Source organism: Castanea sativa, chromosome 7, assembly GCF_040712315.1.
Source record: "Castanea sativa cultivar Marrone di Chiusa Pesio chromosome 7, ASM4071231v1".
Lineage (NCBI taxonomy): Eukaryota > Viridiplantae > Streptophyta > Magnoliopsida > Fagales > Fagaceae > Castanea > Castanea sativa.
In genome coordinates, this window is record NC_134019.1 from 1565209 (window position 1) to 1579601 (window position 14393).

General features: G+C 33.1%; 1 protein-coding gene across 1 annotated transcript; it reads left to right on the plus strand.

Moving 5' to 3' along the window:
* Positions 1 to 8230: 8230 nt before the first annotated feature.
* Positions 8231 to 12840, plus strand: LOC142643043 (RING-box protein 1a). The gene is made up of 5 exons (XM_075817562.1): positions 8231 to 8448; positions 8637 to 8687; positions 9101 to 9160; positions 12371 to 12442; positions 12543 to 12840. Exons 1-5 carry the CDS (start codon positions 8316 to 8318, stop codon positions 12578 to 12580), a joined length of 354 nt encoding a protein of 117 aa, XP_075673677.1. The 5' UTR covers positions 8231 to 8315; the 3' UTR covers positions 12581 to 12840.
* The last annotated feature ends 1553 nt before the right edge of the window (positions 12841 to 14393 follow it).

The window sequence follows — 14393 nt, forward strand, 5'->3', positions numbered from 1 at the left end:
ATTGCCTACTTAGCTCGGTACATGGTTGAGTTAAATTCTAGGTCCACAATTCCACAATTATCACCTATTAGAAAAAAATCCACAACACCACCGCGCACCCTTGGTACGGTGGTCACTCTACAACTATAAATACTTATGAGGTGTGGGAGGCAAGGACCAGGGTTCAAGTCTCCAGGAGAGAGCTTCACACACATTTATTTTGCTATAGTGTTTTGCTACAGGAGGGAGCTTCACACACATTCAAGTCTACATCATTTAAAAATTATTTTGCTACAGTGTTTTCAGTTTTCAGTAATAAGCGATATCCAAAAGTGTTTTGTAAAAATAGGTGTGTAAAATAAAAAAATTAAAAAAAAAAGTAAGTTTTTAGTGTAAAATAGAAGAAAAAAATTTTACTTATTGATGCGGTTGCTCTTAGGGCCTTTCAATGTTTTCTACACTAGACCTATCTAAAGAGGCCCACAGCATAAAATTATTAGCACAAGTATGTCATATGGAACATGCTTGTGCTAATAATTTTTTCTGTTTTGGGCTAATTGTGGGTCCTTTTAGATAGGCTGAGTGTAGAAAATTTGTCACATAAAACATACTTGTGCTAATAACTTTTTCGGTTTTTTGCTAACCGTGGGTCTTTTTAGATAGGTCTAGTGTAGAAAATTTGCCATATAAAAGCATAATTGTGCTAATAATTTTTTTCGGATTTTTGCTAATTGTGGGCCCTTTTAGATTTCAATTAGTGAATCATGTGACTAAGTGAACATTTGGATAGTAGCAAGCGTCCAGCATTTTACTCGTGGATCCCGTGCACTGTTCATGGGACCCACAAACCTCTTTTTTACAAAACTTTCATTAAAAATGGGTCTCACGGCACTATTCATCATTTAAAAATTATTTTGCTATAGTGTTTTCAGTTTTTAGCAATAAGCGGTATCCAAACAGACCTTAAACATGGAATTGTATTATTATGCGCATTTTGGAGGTTCAGGTGGTTTTTTTTTTTTATGTTACTGTGGGTTTTTTTTTTTTGTGGTTATGGATTGAATTTCTTAGATAGTTGTGAGCTGATTGTAGTGGTAGGAGTAGGTCGTGGGTAGTAGTGGTGGTGGTGGTGGTGGTAGTGGACAGTGTGAAGTGGTGGTTGATTGATAATGGTGGGCTGTATATTTTGTATTTTTTTTATTATTGTAGTTTTTTATGTTATTTTAATGTGTAGTGGATATATTATTTTATTGTATTATTTATATTATTTTGTTGTGTTAAAAGTTAAAATAAAACCACTGATGTTAGGTGTTTTGTAAAGTGAGGTGATAAAATAAATAAAGTAGTTTTTTGTTGTAGACCTTTTTAGATTCAATTAGTGAATCGTGTGACTAAATGAACGTTTGGATTGCAGCAAGCGTCCAGCGTTTTGCGCGTGGGTCCCATGCACTGTTCACGGGACCCACAAACCTCTTTTTTCAGCAAAAATTTCATTAAATATGGGTCTCACAGTACTATTCATCATTTAAAAATTATTTTGCTACAATGTTTTCAATTTTCAACAATAAGCGATATCCAAAGAGACCTTAAACATGCAATTGTATTATTATGCGCTTTTTGGAGGTTCAGGTGGTTTTTTTTTTTTTTTTACCGTGGCTTTTTTTTTTTGTGGTTATGGGTTGAATTTCTTAGATAGTTGTGGGTTGATTGTGGTGGTAGGAGTAGGCCGTGGGTAGTGGTGGTGGTAGTGGGCTATGTGAAATGGTGGTTGATCGATAATGGTGGGCTGTATATTTTGTATTTTTTTTTATTAATGTAGTTTTTTATGTTATTTTAATGTGTAGTAGATATATTATTTTATTGTATTATTTATATTATTTTGTTGTGTTAAAAGTTAAAATAAAACCACTGATGTTGGGTGTTTTGTAAAGTGGGGTGATAAAATAGATAAAGTAATTTTTAGATTTTAATTGGTGAATCGTGTGACTAAGTGAACGTTTGGATAGCAGCAAGTGTCCAGCGTTTTGCGCGTGGGTCCTGTGAACAGAACGTTTGCGTGTCCAACGTTTTGCGCATGGGTCTCATGCACTGTTCACGGGACCCACAAACCTTCTTTTTCAGCAAAACTTTCATTAAAAATAGGTCTCACGACACTATTCATCATTTAAAAATTATTTTGCTACAGTGTTTCCAATTTTCAGCATTAAGCGGTATCCAAATAGACCTTAAACATGGAATTGTATTATTATGCGCTTTTTGGAGGTTCAGGTGGTTTTTTTTTTTTTTTGTTACCATGATTTTTTTTTTGTGGTTTTGGATTGAATTTCTTAGATAGTTGTGGGCTGATTGTGGTGGTAGGAGTAGGTCGTGGGTAGTAGTGGTGGTGGTAGTGGTGGTAGTGGGCTATATGAAGTGGTGGTTGATCGATAATGGTGGGCTGTATATTTTGTATTTTTTTTATTATTGTTATGTTATTTTAATGTGTAGTGGATATATTATTTTATTGTATTTTTTATATTATTTTGTTGTGTTAAAAGTTAAAATAAAACCACTGATGTTAGGTGTTTTGTAATATGGGGTGATAAAATAGATAAAGTAGTTTTTTGTTGTACTAAATTGCTAAATTTATAACTTCATCAATGTGGATGTTCTTTTGCGGTGTAGAACAATGAGACATAAGGTTTGTTTGGATACCGCTTATTTTACTGAAACTGAATACTTATTACTAAAAGTACTGTAGATGAAGGTAAAAATTAGCTGAAATAGTACAGTAGGGCACATGAATAGTACCAAAAATTGCAATAGAGCTCATGAATAATAGCAAAAATAAACTGAATAGCAAAATAATTTTCATTTTTCATTGGTTTCCAAAGAGAAGCATAGTCTCCTTTGTATATAATCCTCTCTATTATGTGACAAAGTATTTATTTGGATTGCGTTGAATGCGTCCGCGTTCAGTGTTTTCCTTCTTTCTTTTCTTTTTTTTTCTGCTGCGCGTTTCAGTGGACAACATTACTGTGCACGCGCTGTTCATGTACTATTTACACACTTTTCAGCAACTTTTTATTAAAAATTGGTCCTATAGTATTATTCACACATTTAAAAATTATTTTGTTACAGTATTTTCAGTTTTTAACTGTATCTAAACGGACCCAAAGACACATGTCCTTTTAATTTTCACATTTTTCAATACAAATACTCATACTTGAAAAGGGTGGTGTACTTCCCATAAAAAATAAAAAAAAATTAATAAAAAAAGAAAAGGGTGGTGTACTATCATGTATCAATGAGACATAGAGGTAGCATAGGTAGTGCAAAAACACATGGGTATCTAATGCATATCCTCAACAACCGGTTTGAGATTTCATATATATTTGGGTACAAATGATTAAAATTTTCTTTTCTGTTATTACTTGAATGTTTTGCAAGGAAAATAATGAGAAGTAAAGTAACCCTTTTTTAGGGAGCAAAATGAGGAATTTTTGTTAGGAATTTTTTAGTAGCATACTACTAATTAGCACTCAGAATCAAGGAAGTCAATACCGTACCGGAGGCTGTACCGGTTTGGCCACCGGTACGATATATTTCGGATACCGGTCAATACCGGTGTACCGTTTCGGGTTTACCGCTATTTTATATATATATATGTATATATTATATACACACACTAAAATCTCTAGAACCATGGTTATAAACATATAATATTTCACTTATATTATAGTAAATATAAAATTTTATCATAAAATATTACTTCAATTCAGAATAAATTATTCATAGTTTTAAACTTTAGTATCAATTAAAAGGAAAAAAAAACACAAAATAAAAAATAGAAAGCTTAGTTGTTTATTGCATACTAAGAAAACAAATCATACTAATAATTTAGTGTAAATAAGTTATTATTATGTCCTTACAAAAATTCAAAAATTACAAAACCAAAAAAAAAAAAAAAAAGTTTTTTTCTGTACCGGCCGGTACGCCCGGTATCGGCCGGTATTGCCCGAAATTGGCCGGTATGGCCGGTACGCGACCGGTACGGCCGGTATTTTTTCCGGTACAAAATAGAAGTGTACCGGTACCGGTGCACTGACCGGTACGGTACGTACCGGCCGGTACGGCCGGTACCGGTACGGTATCGACCACCCTGCTCAGAATACTAACAATTTTAGACGACCAATTGAGTATCTTGGGGTTATTTTTTACTTGTTTTCCTTCTAGTCTTTTGAACAATCACAGGTTCATAACATTCATAAAAATTATATATAAGTACGTAACAAAACTAGACTACTTCTACAAGAAAATATACTACTAAAACAATTAAATATAACAAGATCACTATAAGCAAGTATAAAATAAATAAAATTTAAATTAAACTAAACTAGACTACTATGGTCAAAAATAAATTCAAACTCACTTTTGTACCTTTGAACTACATAGAAATTGAATAGAAGAAGAAAATAATCAAGTATATCATAAGATAATAAATAGAAATTGAACTAAAATAGAAAAGATGTATGAAGAGCGACTACGAGTTAGACTTTGTGAAAAGAGGAGTGGAGGGAAGCTGTGTATGAAAGTTAGTAAAAGTTAATGGCTAAAAGTAATTAAAAGAGTAATTAGAAGTTAGTAAAATATATAGGCATATGTTGATCTGCTGGGAAGAGGAATGGGAAAGATTAAGTGATGAAAGAGTTGGGATTTGGGAATGGCGAAATTTTGTGGCTCTGTTGGAGAGGGGGGGGGGGGGGGTTTGGCCGTGGGGGGGCCGGCTTATAAATATTTGAACTGTGATCTATGCTTTACTTGCTATTAGAGAGGTCCTATAAATTTTTAGAGGGGCCATTCCCCCCCCCCCCCCAAAAAAAGTACAACATAGTTTTCCTCATGCCTTATTTGAGTTATATATGAAATGATATAAGAATGAATGAAAATGATCAATTTGTAACAACGTGGCATTATTTTCCTCCTTAAAAAAATCATTTATTCAAATTATTTCGAAAATAAAAGAGTTCCCTTCACCTTAACATTTTTACTATATGGAGATTATAATATTACGATAATAAATTATTTATTATCATGGAATTGGTTTTATTTCATATTGCACAAATTCACCCTATACTGTAGGGGTTTTGTATTTTACACCCCTAAAAGTGTGCTAGTCTAATTACTAGATGCTAATTACAACCCCTCTAATTACTTGATTAATTTTAAGCTAATCACAATTAATACAAAATTTACGTAATTAATTAATTGCTCAACCGAAGCTATAAGGCAAAGCATGGATAAGTATAATTGGGTAAAGCATTTAAGCTAAGGGGAACAAGTAAAGGGATGCAAACCAAAGATAACACCTGATGTGTTATCAAAAAAGAAAATTGAAGGGACTCGAATTAAAAACCACTCCGTGCCCGCGGCCCCCCAAGCCAAAAATGATCCGCTAATAAATAAGTTGGAGTAGGAGGATAATCAAAGAGACTTGATTCATCCACTATATTTAAGCTCTCCAAGCTTCTGTTACCAACAAACAACTAAAAGTCTTGCCTTCACTAGCTTTCCAAATTCCACAATAACTCTTGATTGCACCACCACGCCTTACTAGCTGAATATGTGGTTAAGCTCCAAAATACTCTCTACACTCAAATTGTGCATGGGTTATGTTTGGATGAAAACTCCTCTCAATGTATGAAAATAGGAGAGGGAAGAGAGGAGACTACAAGAAATTCTCTCTTAAGGGATGAGAAGCTCTCTTTCTCTCAAAAACAGATGTTTCTAATTTGCAAAACCCTTAATCTCTAGGTTAAAAATTGTGGGAAAAAGAGGCATAGCTGGTCCAACAAAATAAGTTGTTAGTGTAACTTGTAGGTCCCTTACGGGTTGACCAACTCATGAGCTACTCACAAGACACCCTAGCATATAATAGACTTTTGAAGTTTGAACTTCCTCACGTGCCACTGGCCAAAAATTTTGAAAACATGAAATTTTCATCAAAAGGCACTCAGGACTTTATCAACTCATGAGTGACTCTATTTCCTTTTTTTCAAAACCGGAAAAAAAAAATTGAAATTTTAAAACTCTAAGTTAAGTACAAAACTTAGTAACAAAAGGATTAAACTAAGGAAGTTAGTTTCGTACCGTACCGGCCCATATGGTCGAAATTTTCCGTTCCGGCACCTTCACCGGTACATGTACACTTTCATTTTGTACCGGATTTAATACCGGCCATACCAGAGCTGTTTCGGCCGTACCGGAATAAATACCGGATTCCGGCCGATAAGTGCATTTCGGACCGAAGCAAAAATCTTTGATTTATTGGTAAACTTTTAGGAAAAGAGAGAGTTGCTTTGTAAATTTTGAGAGAGAGGAACGCTGACAAGAAGAAGTAGAAGAGGAAGAAGAAGCAATTAAAGTAAGAAGCAGTACCGGATTTGTTGCCGTTGTTGATCACCCAAGCAACACCGGATTAGTTCACCTGTGGTCTGTTCTCTCTTCTATTCTTCTTCCTCTTTTATCTGCTCAAGACTTCCCTCTCCGGTTTTCCCTCAATTTATCTGCTCAAGACTTCAAAGCTCATGTGAAAATCTGACACTAATTTGAAATGTGATGGGACTTTAGCTCTAATATTATTATTATTATTATTATTATTATTATTATTATTAGTGTTAAGTAAGTTGATGGAACTTGCCACTCTAGCACTCACCCACCCATAGTCACGTTGAAGAATATATATATATATGAACTTGTTGGTTTTTCTAAAGTATATATTATTGTTGTTGTTATTGATTAGATGAGTGACATAAATTTATCATTTTAAAATTATATATATATATATATATATATATATATATATATATATATATATTAGCGGTAATCCCGAAACGGTACACCGATATTAACCGGTATCCGAAATATATCGTACCGCTGACCAAACCAGTACAACCTCCAGTACAGTATTAACTTCCTTGAATTAAACACATGATATAGAAAATCACTTCCATAGACAAAAATAATAAATCATAAGCTTAAGCGCACATATACAAATGAGATAGGAATTCGATGAGCATTAGACTCGTGTGTCATGTGTGAATATCAAATGTGAATTAGTCCAAAGTTCTAGAATGAAGCAAACCAATTCAAACAAATGTAGTTGATATCATACCGGTACCGGCCGGTATGTACTGTACCGGTATGTATACCGGTATCGAAACACTAATGTTTCGTACCAGTTTAAATACCGGCTGTACTGGCTATGTACTAGCCGTGGTCTATTTCGGGCAATACCGGCCGGTACCAACTAAACAAAAGGGAGATGACAATTTATAACTTGTTTAAGGACTATCTAATTTTGTTAAAAAATTGCCATTAGAAAAAATTGTTCACATATGAAAAACTTCTATAAAATTAATATAAAGATTTAATAGATCTTTTTATGTGAGAATTTTTTTGTTAAAAAATTTCCAATAGAAAAAATTGTTCTTGTCTGAAAAAATTCTATAAAATTAATATAAATTTTTTCATGTGAGAATTTTTTTTTAAAAAAAAATTTAGGTTAAAATACAAAGTGCACCCTCTAAGTATGACTAAAATTCATTTCTGTCTTTTAACTTACTTTCGTTCAATTGAGTTCTTTAAGTTTCAAAGTTATTCAATTCAGGCATTTGGTCTACTTTCATTAAAAAAAAATTTATCATTAAGTATGCAATTAACTAATGAAAAAAAAAAAAGATGTTTTGAAAAATATTTCTTACATAAAAAAAATCTATAAAATCTATTTATTAATTTTATAAATTTTTTTTCTTAAGGGCTATTTTTTTAACAAATTGGACATAAGATCTGAATTGAATAAATTTGAAAAATAAAGAACTCAATTGAATGAAAATAAATTTAAATAACTAAAATGAATTTCAGCTAAATTTAGAAGGTGTAATTTGCATTTTAGCATTTTTTTTTTTTATTAGTTAATTACATACTTAGTGACAAATTTTAACAAAATTACACAAAATATCTTAATTGAATAAATTTGAAACTTAGAAGACCCAATTGAAGGAAAATAAAGATAAAGACTTGAAATGAATTTCAATCAAATTTATAGAATGCAATATGCATTTTAGGCTTTTTAGCTACACACAAAAAATAAAAATCCAAAAAAAAAAAAAAAGAATACATTATCCATGGGCCCAAAAGACAATGGACCTCAAATCCATAGAACTCTAAGTCATACATAAAAACCCCCTTAAGGAAACCCAGCCCGAGGCCACGATTTTCTATAAAATAAAACACTTGTCCAAGTCCAGAGCTATTTTTTCGTTTGCGTTTTTCTTGACCAAGAGCTCCATCTAGCCATGGCGACCTTGGATTCCGACGTGCCGATGGTCCCAGTCGGCGAGGCTTCGAGCAGTGCAGGACCTTCTTCCTCAAAGAAGAACAAGCGTTTCGAGATCAAGAAGTGGAACGCAGTCGCTCTCTGGGCCTGGGGTACCTCTTCTTTCCCCAAACCCTAACCCTAGCTTTCTCTCCTTCTTTTCTTCTTTTTTGCATTATTTTGTTACAATCAATTTGTGCCTGCGTGTGTGGGTTTTTTTTTTTTTTTTTTCTTAGGGTTTTTGATGATTGAATCTTTTTGGAGTAATGTAATGCAATGTAATGTTGGTTTTTGCTTGCAGATATTGTGGTTGATAACTGTGCGATTTGCAGGAACCATATCATGGATCTTTGTGAGTTTCTTTTTTCTGGCTTTTGATTTTCGATTTGTTCTTGCTTATGACCTTAACTTACGAATTTCTACTCAAAATTTGGCCCATTGTCGAATTTAAAGAACCTACAGTGTCCTTGAATTATTGGAAATTTTGTGTCTAACAAAAACAGATGGGAGATTTATGGGTTTTTTTAAAAATAAATAAATAAACAATTTGTGGTCTAAACTGTGTTTTAGCCTTTAAGGGCCTGTTTGGCAAGGGAGTTCAAACCCACATTATCAGTTTTTAAACAACCTTCCACACATTTCCACACACTTTTTCAATCAATCGAATTTCAAAAAATTACAAACAACATTAATCAAACTCCTCTACCAAACGGGCCCTAATTATTAGTATGTATTTTTATTGTGGTCATGGTGTTTGTTGATTAGGCATCGAGTGCCAAGCGAATCAGGCTAGCGCTACAAGTGAGGAATGTACAGTTGCTTGGGGTAAGCTTTCGATTCTAAAAACCCTATTTTTTGTTTACTATTATCTTACCTTGTGTCTCTGTATTGGTTTACTTGTTGTGTTAACCATTGTCAATGACCTTTAAAGAGTGTGGTAGGTTATAGTTTTTAACGTAGTGTTCTATAATACACTCTTTCAATTCAGTCCTTTATGGGTTTTTTTTTTCTTCCAATTTTAGTCCCTTAACTTTAAGCTGTTTTAAATTTAGTACTTCTGTGTAGGTCCATCCAATCTTGCCCTTCATTGTAGTACTTTCACTTTGTAAATGACGTTTAGTGGATTTAATGTTGTAGATTGGATGGAAAAATTACATGGGAAACAAATGGAAGTTAAATAATTTAAATGAATTTTGGAAGGAAAAAAAAACAAAGAACTGAATTGAAAACAAGTCAAAGTGAGAGGATGTAATTGGTAGTTTAGCCTATTATTCATAAGCTTGAAACAAAGTGTGCTTGATATAAGGGATGGTGAAGTATTTCATAAATTTGGTTCTTTGTGTTGAATTTTGCTTCATAAGGATATTTATTGTTTTCTTTGTTTACTTTGGTTTGGCTGAGTTCTAGAGATTAATTTTTTTTTTTTTTTTTTTAACATGAAATTTTATGTTACTTTCCATGTTATTTGGGTCTGTTTGGTTAGGTGTTTTGGGATATTAAAAGAGCATTTTTAAAACCCAAATCTCTATTTTGAAACCACAACTTCTCATAGCTTTTTTACGAAAGCTCATTTTAAACTTAAAACACTATTCTCCAACAGCTTATACAAATGCACCCTTTAGCTAATTGCATTGTGTTACACCCAAAACATCTTAACCAAGAGTGTATAGTTACACCTTTTTCTCAACACACCATCAATTTAAATCAGAATGTGCTTATTTATTTTTTAGGGGATTTAAGGACATGTTCCATTTTCCATGTTCTGCACATCCATTTTGACAAATCATAGGGATATAATTACCAGATGGTCCAGACTTCAGTTTAAACTTGTTTATCATAATTTGTTAAGAGCTGACAGCATGTGATTATACATGGCCAATGAGCTGACACTATTTAATACTACATGACAGTATGACACTATCATTATATGTGATCTGCCTTTGCAAGAGTAAGGTAAAGAGTGAGGTTGTGGGTTCAAGATCCATCAGATATATGTGTATTGTGTAATCAAAAAAATTATATAATACTATATGCTATTTAGAAAGGCCTATGAAGTCCACATTTATTTATTCAGGAAAAAAAATCCCTTGTCTCCACAACTATCAAAGTTACTTAGCTTGATTTGTAGGAGTTGATTGCTGTAGTTAATTGTGGTTGATTTCTCTGTATGATTCCTTTACATCCTGATCGATGGCTTGATGCTTTCGATCAAGTGGCTAAGAAGATGTTTACAAATTTTCCATGTGATATCAGCATGACGTCACTCTTGTTCTTAATGCAGTATAATTTGAGAATCAAAAGTTTCTTAATATTTTTACTCTGTAAAATGTTATTTATATTTTTGAATGTTTGATTAATGATGTCTTGGCCAAACCCTAAGTTTTTTTTCGGTAAAAAGAGTTATATCTGAACATTATGTGACAATCTTTCAACTTCATACTTCTGCCATTGCTATTTATCAACAGAAAAAAATAAAAATAAAAAATGAAAGAAGAAAAAACTTTATAATTCTGCTATTGTTAGAAATGATTCAGAAGAATCAGAACACAACATGGTAAACACGTTTCAGTTTAAATAATTTCATATGCTCCCAACCTCTATTCATGAGTGCTCATGCGGCTGAAGACGCAACCTTTTAAACTTGCATAGCATTTGCTTTGGGGAATCTTGGATAATCTAATATGCCACATAGCATTTGGTTTGGGGAATCTAGGATAATCTAGTAGGCCCCTAGCAATCATATCCCTAGCAATGTGATGCTGAAAACCTAGATATTCGGAAATATAAATGCTCATGTTTGATGTGATTAGGGATCTGATAAAGTTTCTTAAAATGTGAGATCTCAATGTTTGGTTTGTTTCTAGGAATGATGTAGAAATTATTTATTGCCCCCAAAATATATTGTAGTACCCATCACTTTATGTGGCTTATTGCAAATAAAGAAAAAATAATTTGAGCTATGAATTATATCTAATCTCCAATGATGATAGTCTAATATCATTTTCAAATAATAAATGCAAGAACAACACAAATATTTCAATTTATTTTCTTTGTTTTTTATGGTTTATTAAGACATCATGTCTTGTCAATCAAAATTATTTATTTTTATTAGAAGACTAAAACAGTTCCAATAGGAAATAAAAATCAAAGTTAATGATAATCCTTAAAGGTGAAGATAATCACCCCTCGCCCCTGGAAAAAAAAGGGAACATGGATCCCCACCTTGTTAAAAGGGAATCACCTTCCCACAAAAGTGAGGTTTGATGGGATTCTAGAAATCTTCAAGGATAATCCCAAAAGAGTACCCTGAATCAAACAACTTGTTATGTTAGTTATTTAACATGTTTTTATGGTTTTATATCTCTTTAATGGCAGGACTGTATCCTTTAGGTTTTACATTTAAAAGTAAAAAGTTTTCAGGGCTGTACCCTTTCTACTCATAAGCTTCTGCCTACCCATTTCATTTGGGGACTCCATACTCTTACAAAACATAGGTAGAAATAATAAATAGTATTGTCTATAAAGTAGCAATGGCCGGTCTTCCTTTGAACTTTGTTAAATTACCAGGCATTAAGTTACTTATAAAAAAAAAAAAAGAATTACCAGCATTAAGTTGATATGCGATTCTGCATGTTCAAATTGCTTTGATATGTTTTATGGCTTATGTCCATAATGGTTTTACAAATTAAATTCCCCATTTTTCTTTTGGCACAATTAGAAGTGTGTGTGTGTGCGTGTGTTTGTGTTAAATGCATTTTTGTTAACAATAATCCTACACTTGTCAGATCTGTGATTTTGTACAGCTTGTATAAATATACTGTGTTGCAGTTTTCAATTGATGTGTGATTTGGTGTGGTAGTAAAATGCAACTTCTTATGTGCTTCTACATGTGGTTGTGCGATAGTTTTGTATTTTTCTTAGTTTTGTATTTTTCTCAGTTTTTTAAATAAAAAAGTAATTAAGATGATCATTATTGCATTTTCCACTCGTGTGCATATGATCTCTTTGGCTGAGGGGCTGGTTTTTTTGATGTAGGGGTTTGTAATCATGCCTTTCATTTCCACTGCATCAGTAGATGGCTCAAGACTCGTCAAGTGTGCCCATTAGGTAAGCATTGTGCCTAACACCCCCTCCTCTTCTTATTCTACCTGTCTCTCTTATATCATTTTAAGAACTTTATTTATTTCCTTTCTTATTACTTTTTCAGATAACAGCGAATGGGAGTTTCAAAAGTATGGTCATTAGAGTCAACATGCAGCAGCCTTCGGACCCGCGCATCTGTTTCTGCTACAGTCTTGCTAAGAAAGATCAGGAGTTCACATCTGGTTCTGCTACAGTCTTGGTAAGGACCAGGATCTCTTATCTGTTTCCATAATCCATACTCTTTTTTGTGAATTGTGCTGGAGTGACTTCTTTCCAACAAGCATTTGGGCTGTATAACTGTAGGAGTTTGATTGGTTACATATCAACTGCAATATGTGAAGTTCTCTAAACATTTTTAGCACTGTTCGATGTTTCTGTTTTTCCATGTTTTATCGGTGCTTAGATTATGTGAATTTTCATTGACATGAAGATAGCTCATACTTCACCCCAGAAAAAATTGTGGCTCATCCATAAATATTAAATCTATTAAAAAAAAAAAAGAAAAAAAAGCTTCCTATGCCCTATGGTCTAGCCAGTTTAGCCGATATCTGTAAATTGGTTCTGAACTCCTATTATGACAAAAATTCAGGGAACAGCAACTGTGCCCATTGTACCATCGCACTAGAAATGTTCTCTTAAACCTGATTAGCTCACACCGGTGCACGTGTCTTCGCTTTTCTCCGAAGAAATTTTTGGTACTAGTTTTGGGGTGGGGTTTATATACATAATTTGTGGGCTAATTTAAAGGGGGAAGACAAACACAACAAGGGCGATGGGAAAGTGGCACAGGGCTATAAACCCATTGGCTATATAATGTAATTAAGCCATGCGAAACATTGCCTTTAGTAAACATTACCTTTGGTCTCTGGATGTTCAAGCATTGACTAGCTGCAGTGAAACTTTTGGAAAGAATTAATACAGCATTCACAATTTGGGCAATCTTAAACCATTTTAAGAAAGAAATGGTTTAAGCATGTTGAAAAGGCAAAGACGACATCATTTTCCAAGAAAATTTATTTATGTCAAGTCTACGTATACCCAAGTATGTATTGATGCTATCAGATGGTCCATGATTTATATATTCCCTCCCAACTTCCCTCCTAATAATATAGTGAAACAAAACTATGTTTTCCATTGAGAATGTTATTCAAACACAAAGTCATTATCAATATTTTTTTTCTTTTCTTTTTGTTCAACGAAAAGTAGGATTCTACAATCCTTGATCCGATCCTACAATTCAATATATGAAACTCTTCGACCAATCCGATCCTACAATTCAATATATGAAACTCTTCGACCAATCCTACGTAGGATCCTAATTTGAACAAGCTTGATTACATGATTTTACTAATCCCGTCTGGTTAGCCTGTGATGATAAAAATTATTGTTAGCCAGTTAGCTTAAGTCTTATAATGTATATGTGGTTTACCGTTTGTGAATTGGTTCTAAACTCCTATTAGGCTATTACGAAACAAAGTTGAGGGAACAGAAATTTTGAGCTCATTGTTCTGCTGCACTTCTGAAAAACAAAATAAGTCTCTCATGATGATTATGTCTAAAAATAGGGGTGTTCATGGGTGTTTAGGTATGTCGTAGCTGCCAATCAAAGAGGGAAAAAAACCAAAACCAAAACCAAAGAAACAAAACAAGTATTTCATGATGCATTCTTTTTTGATGAATATTTCATGATGCATTCTTGAATCAAGGAAGACATGTAAATTAGTCCACTTTTTTCAAATGCTGACCTAGTTATCATGACATACTCTGTCAGTCCCCAAGATTGGAATTTGCAATTATTTATATCCAATTTCATTTAATTGACTTACACAAATAAAAGAGCACGGTAGTTTTTAATTTGGGAAAAAGAGTATATTTGAGAAGCCATTATGATCAACCCAATAGCAAATAAATGGGA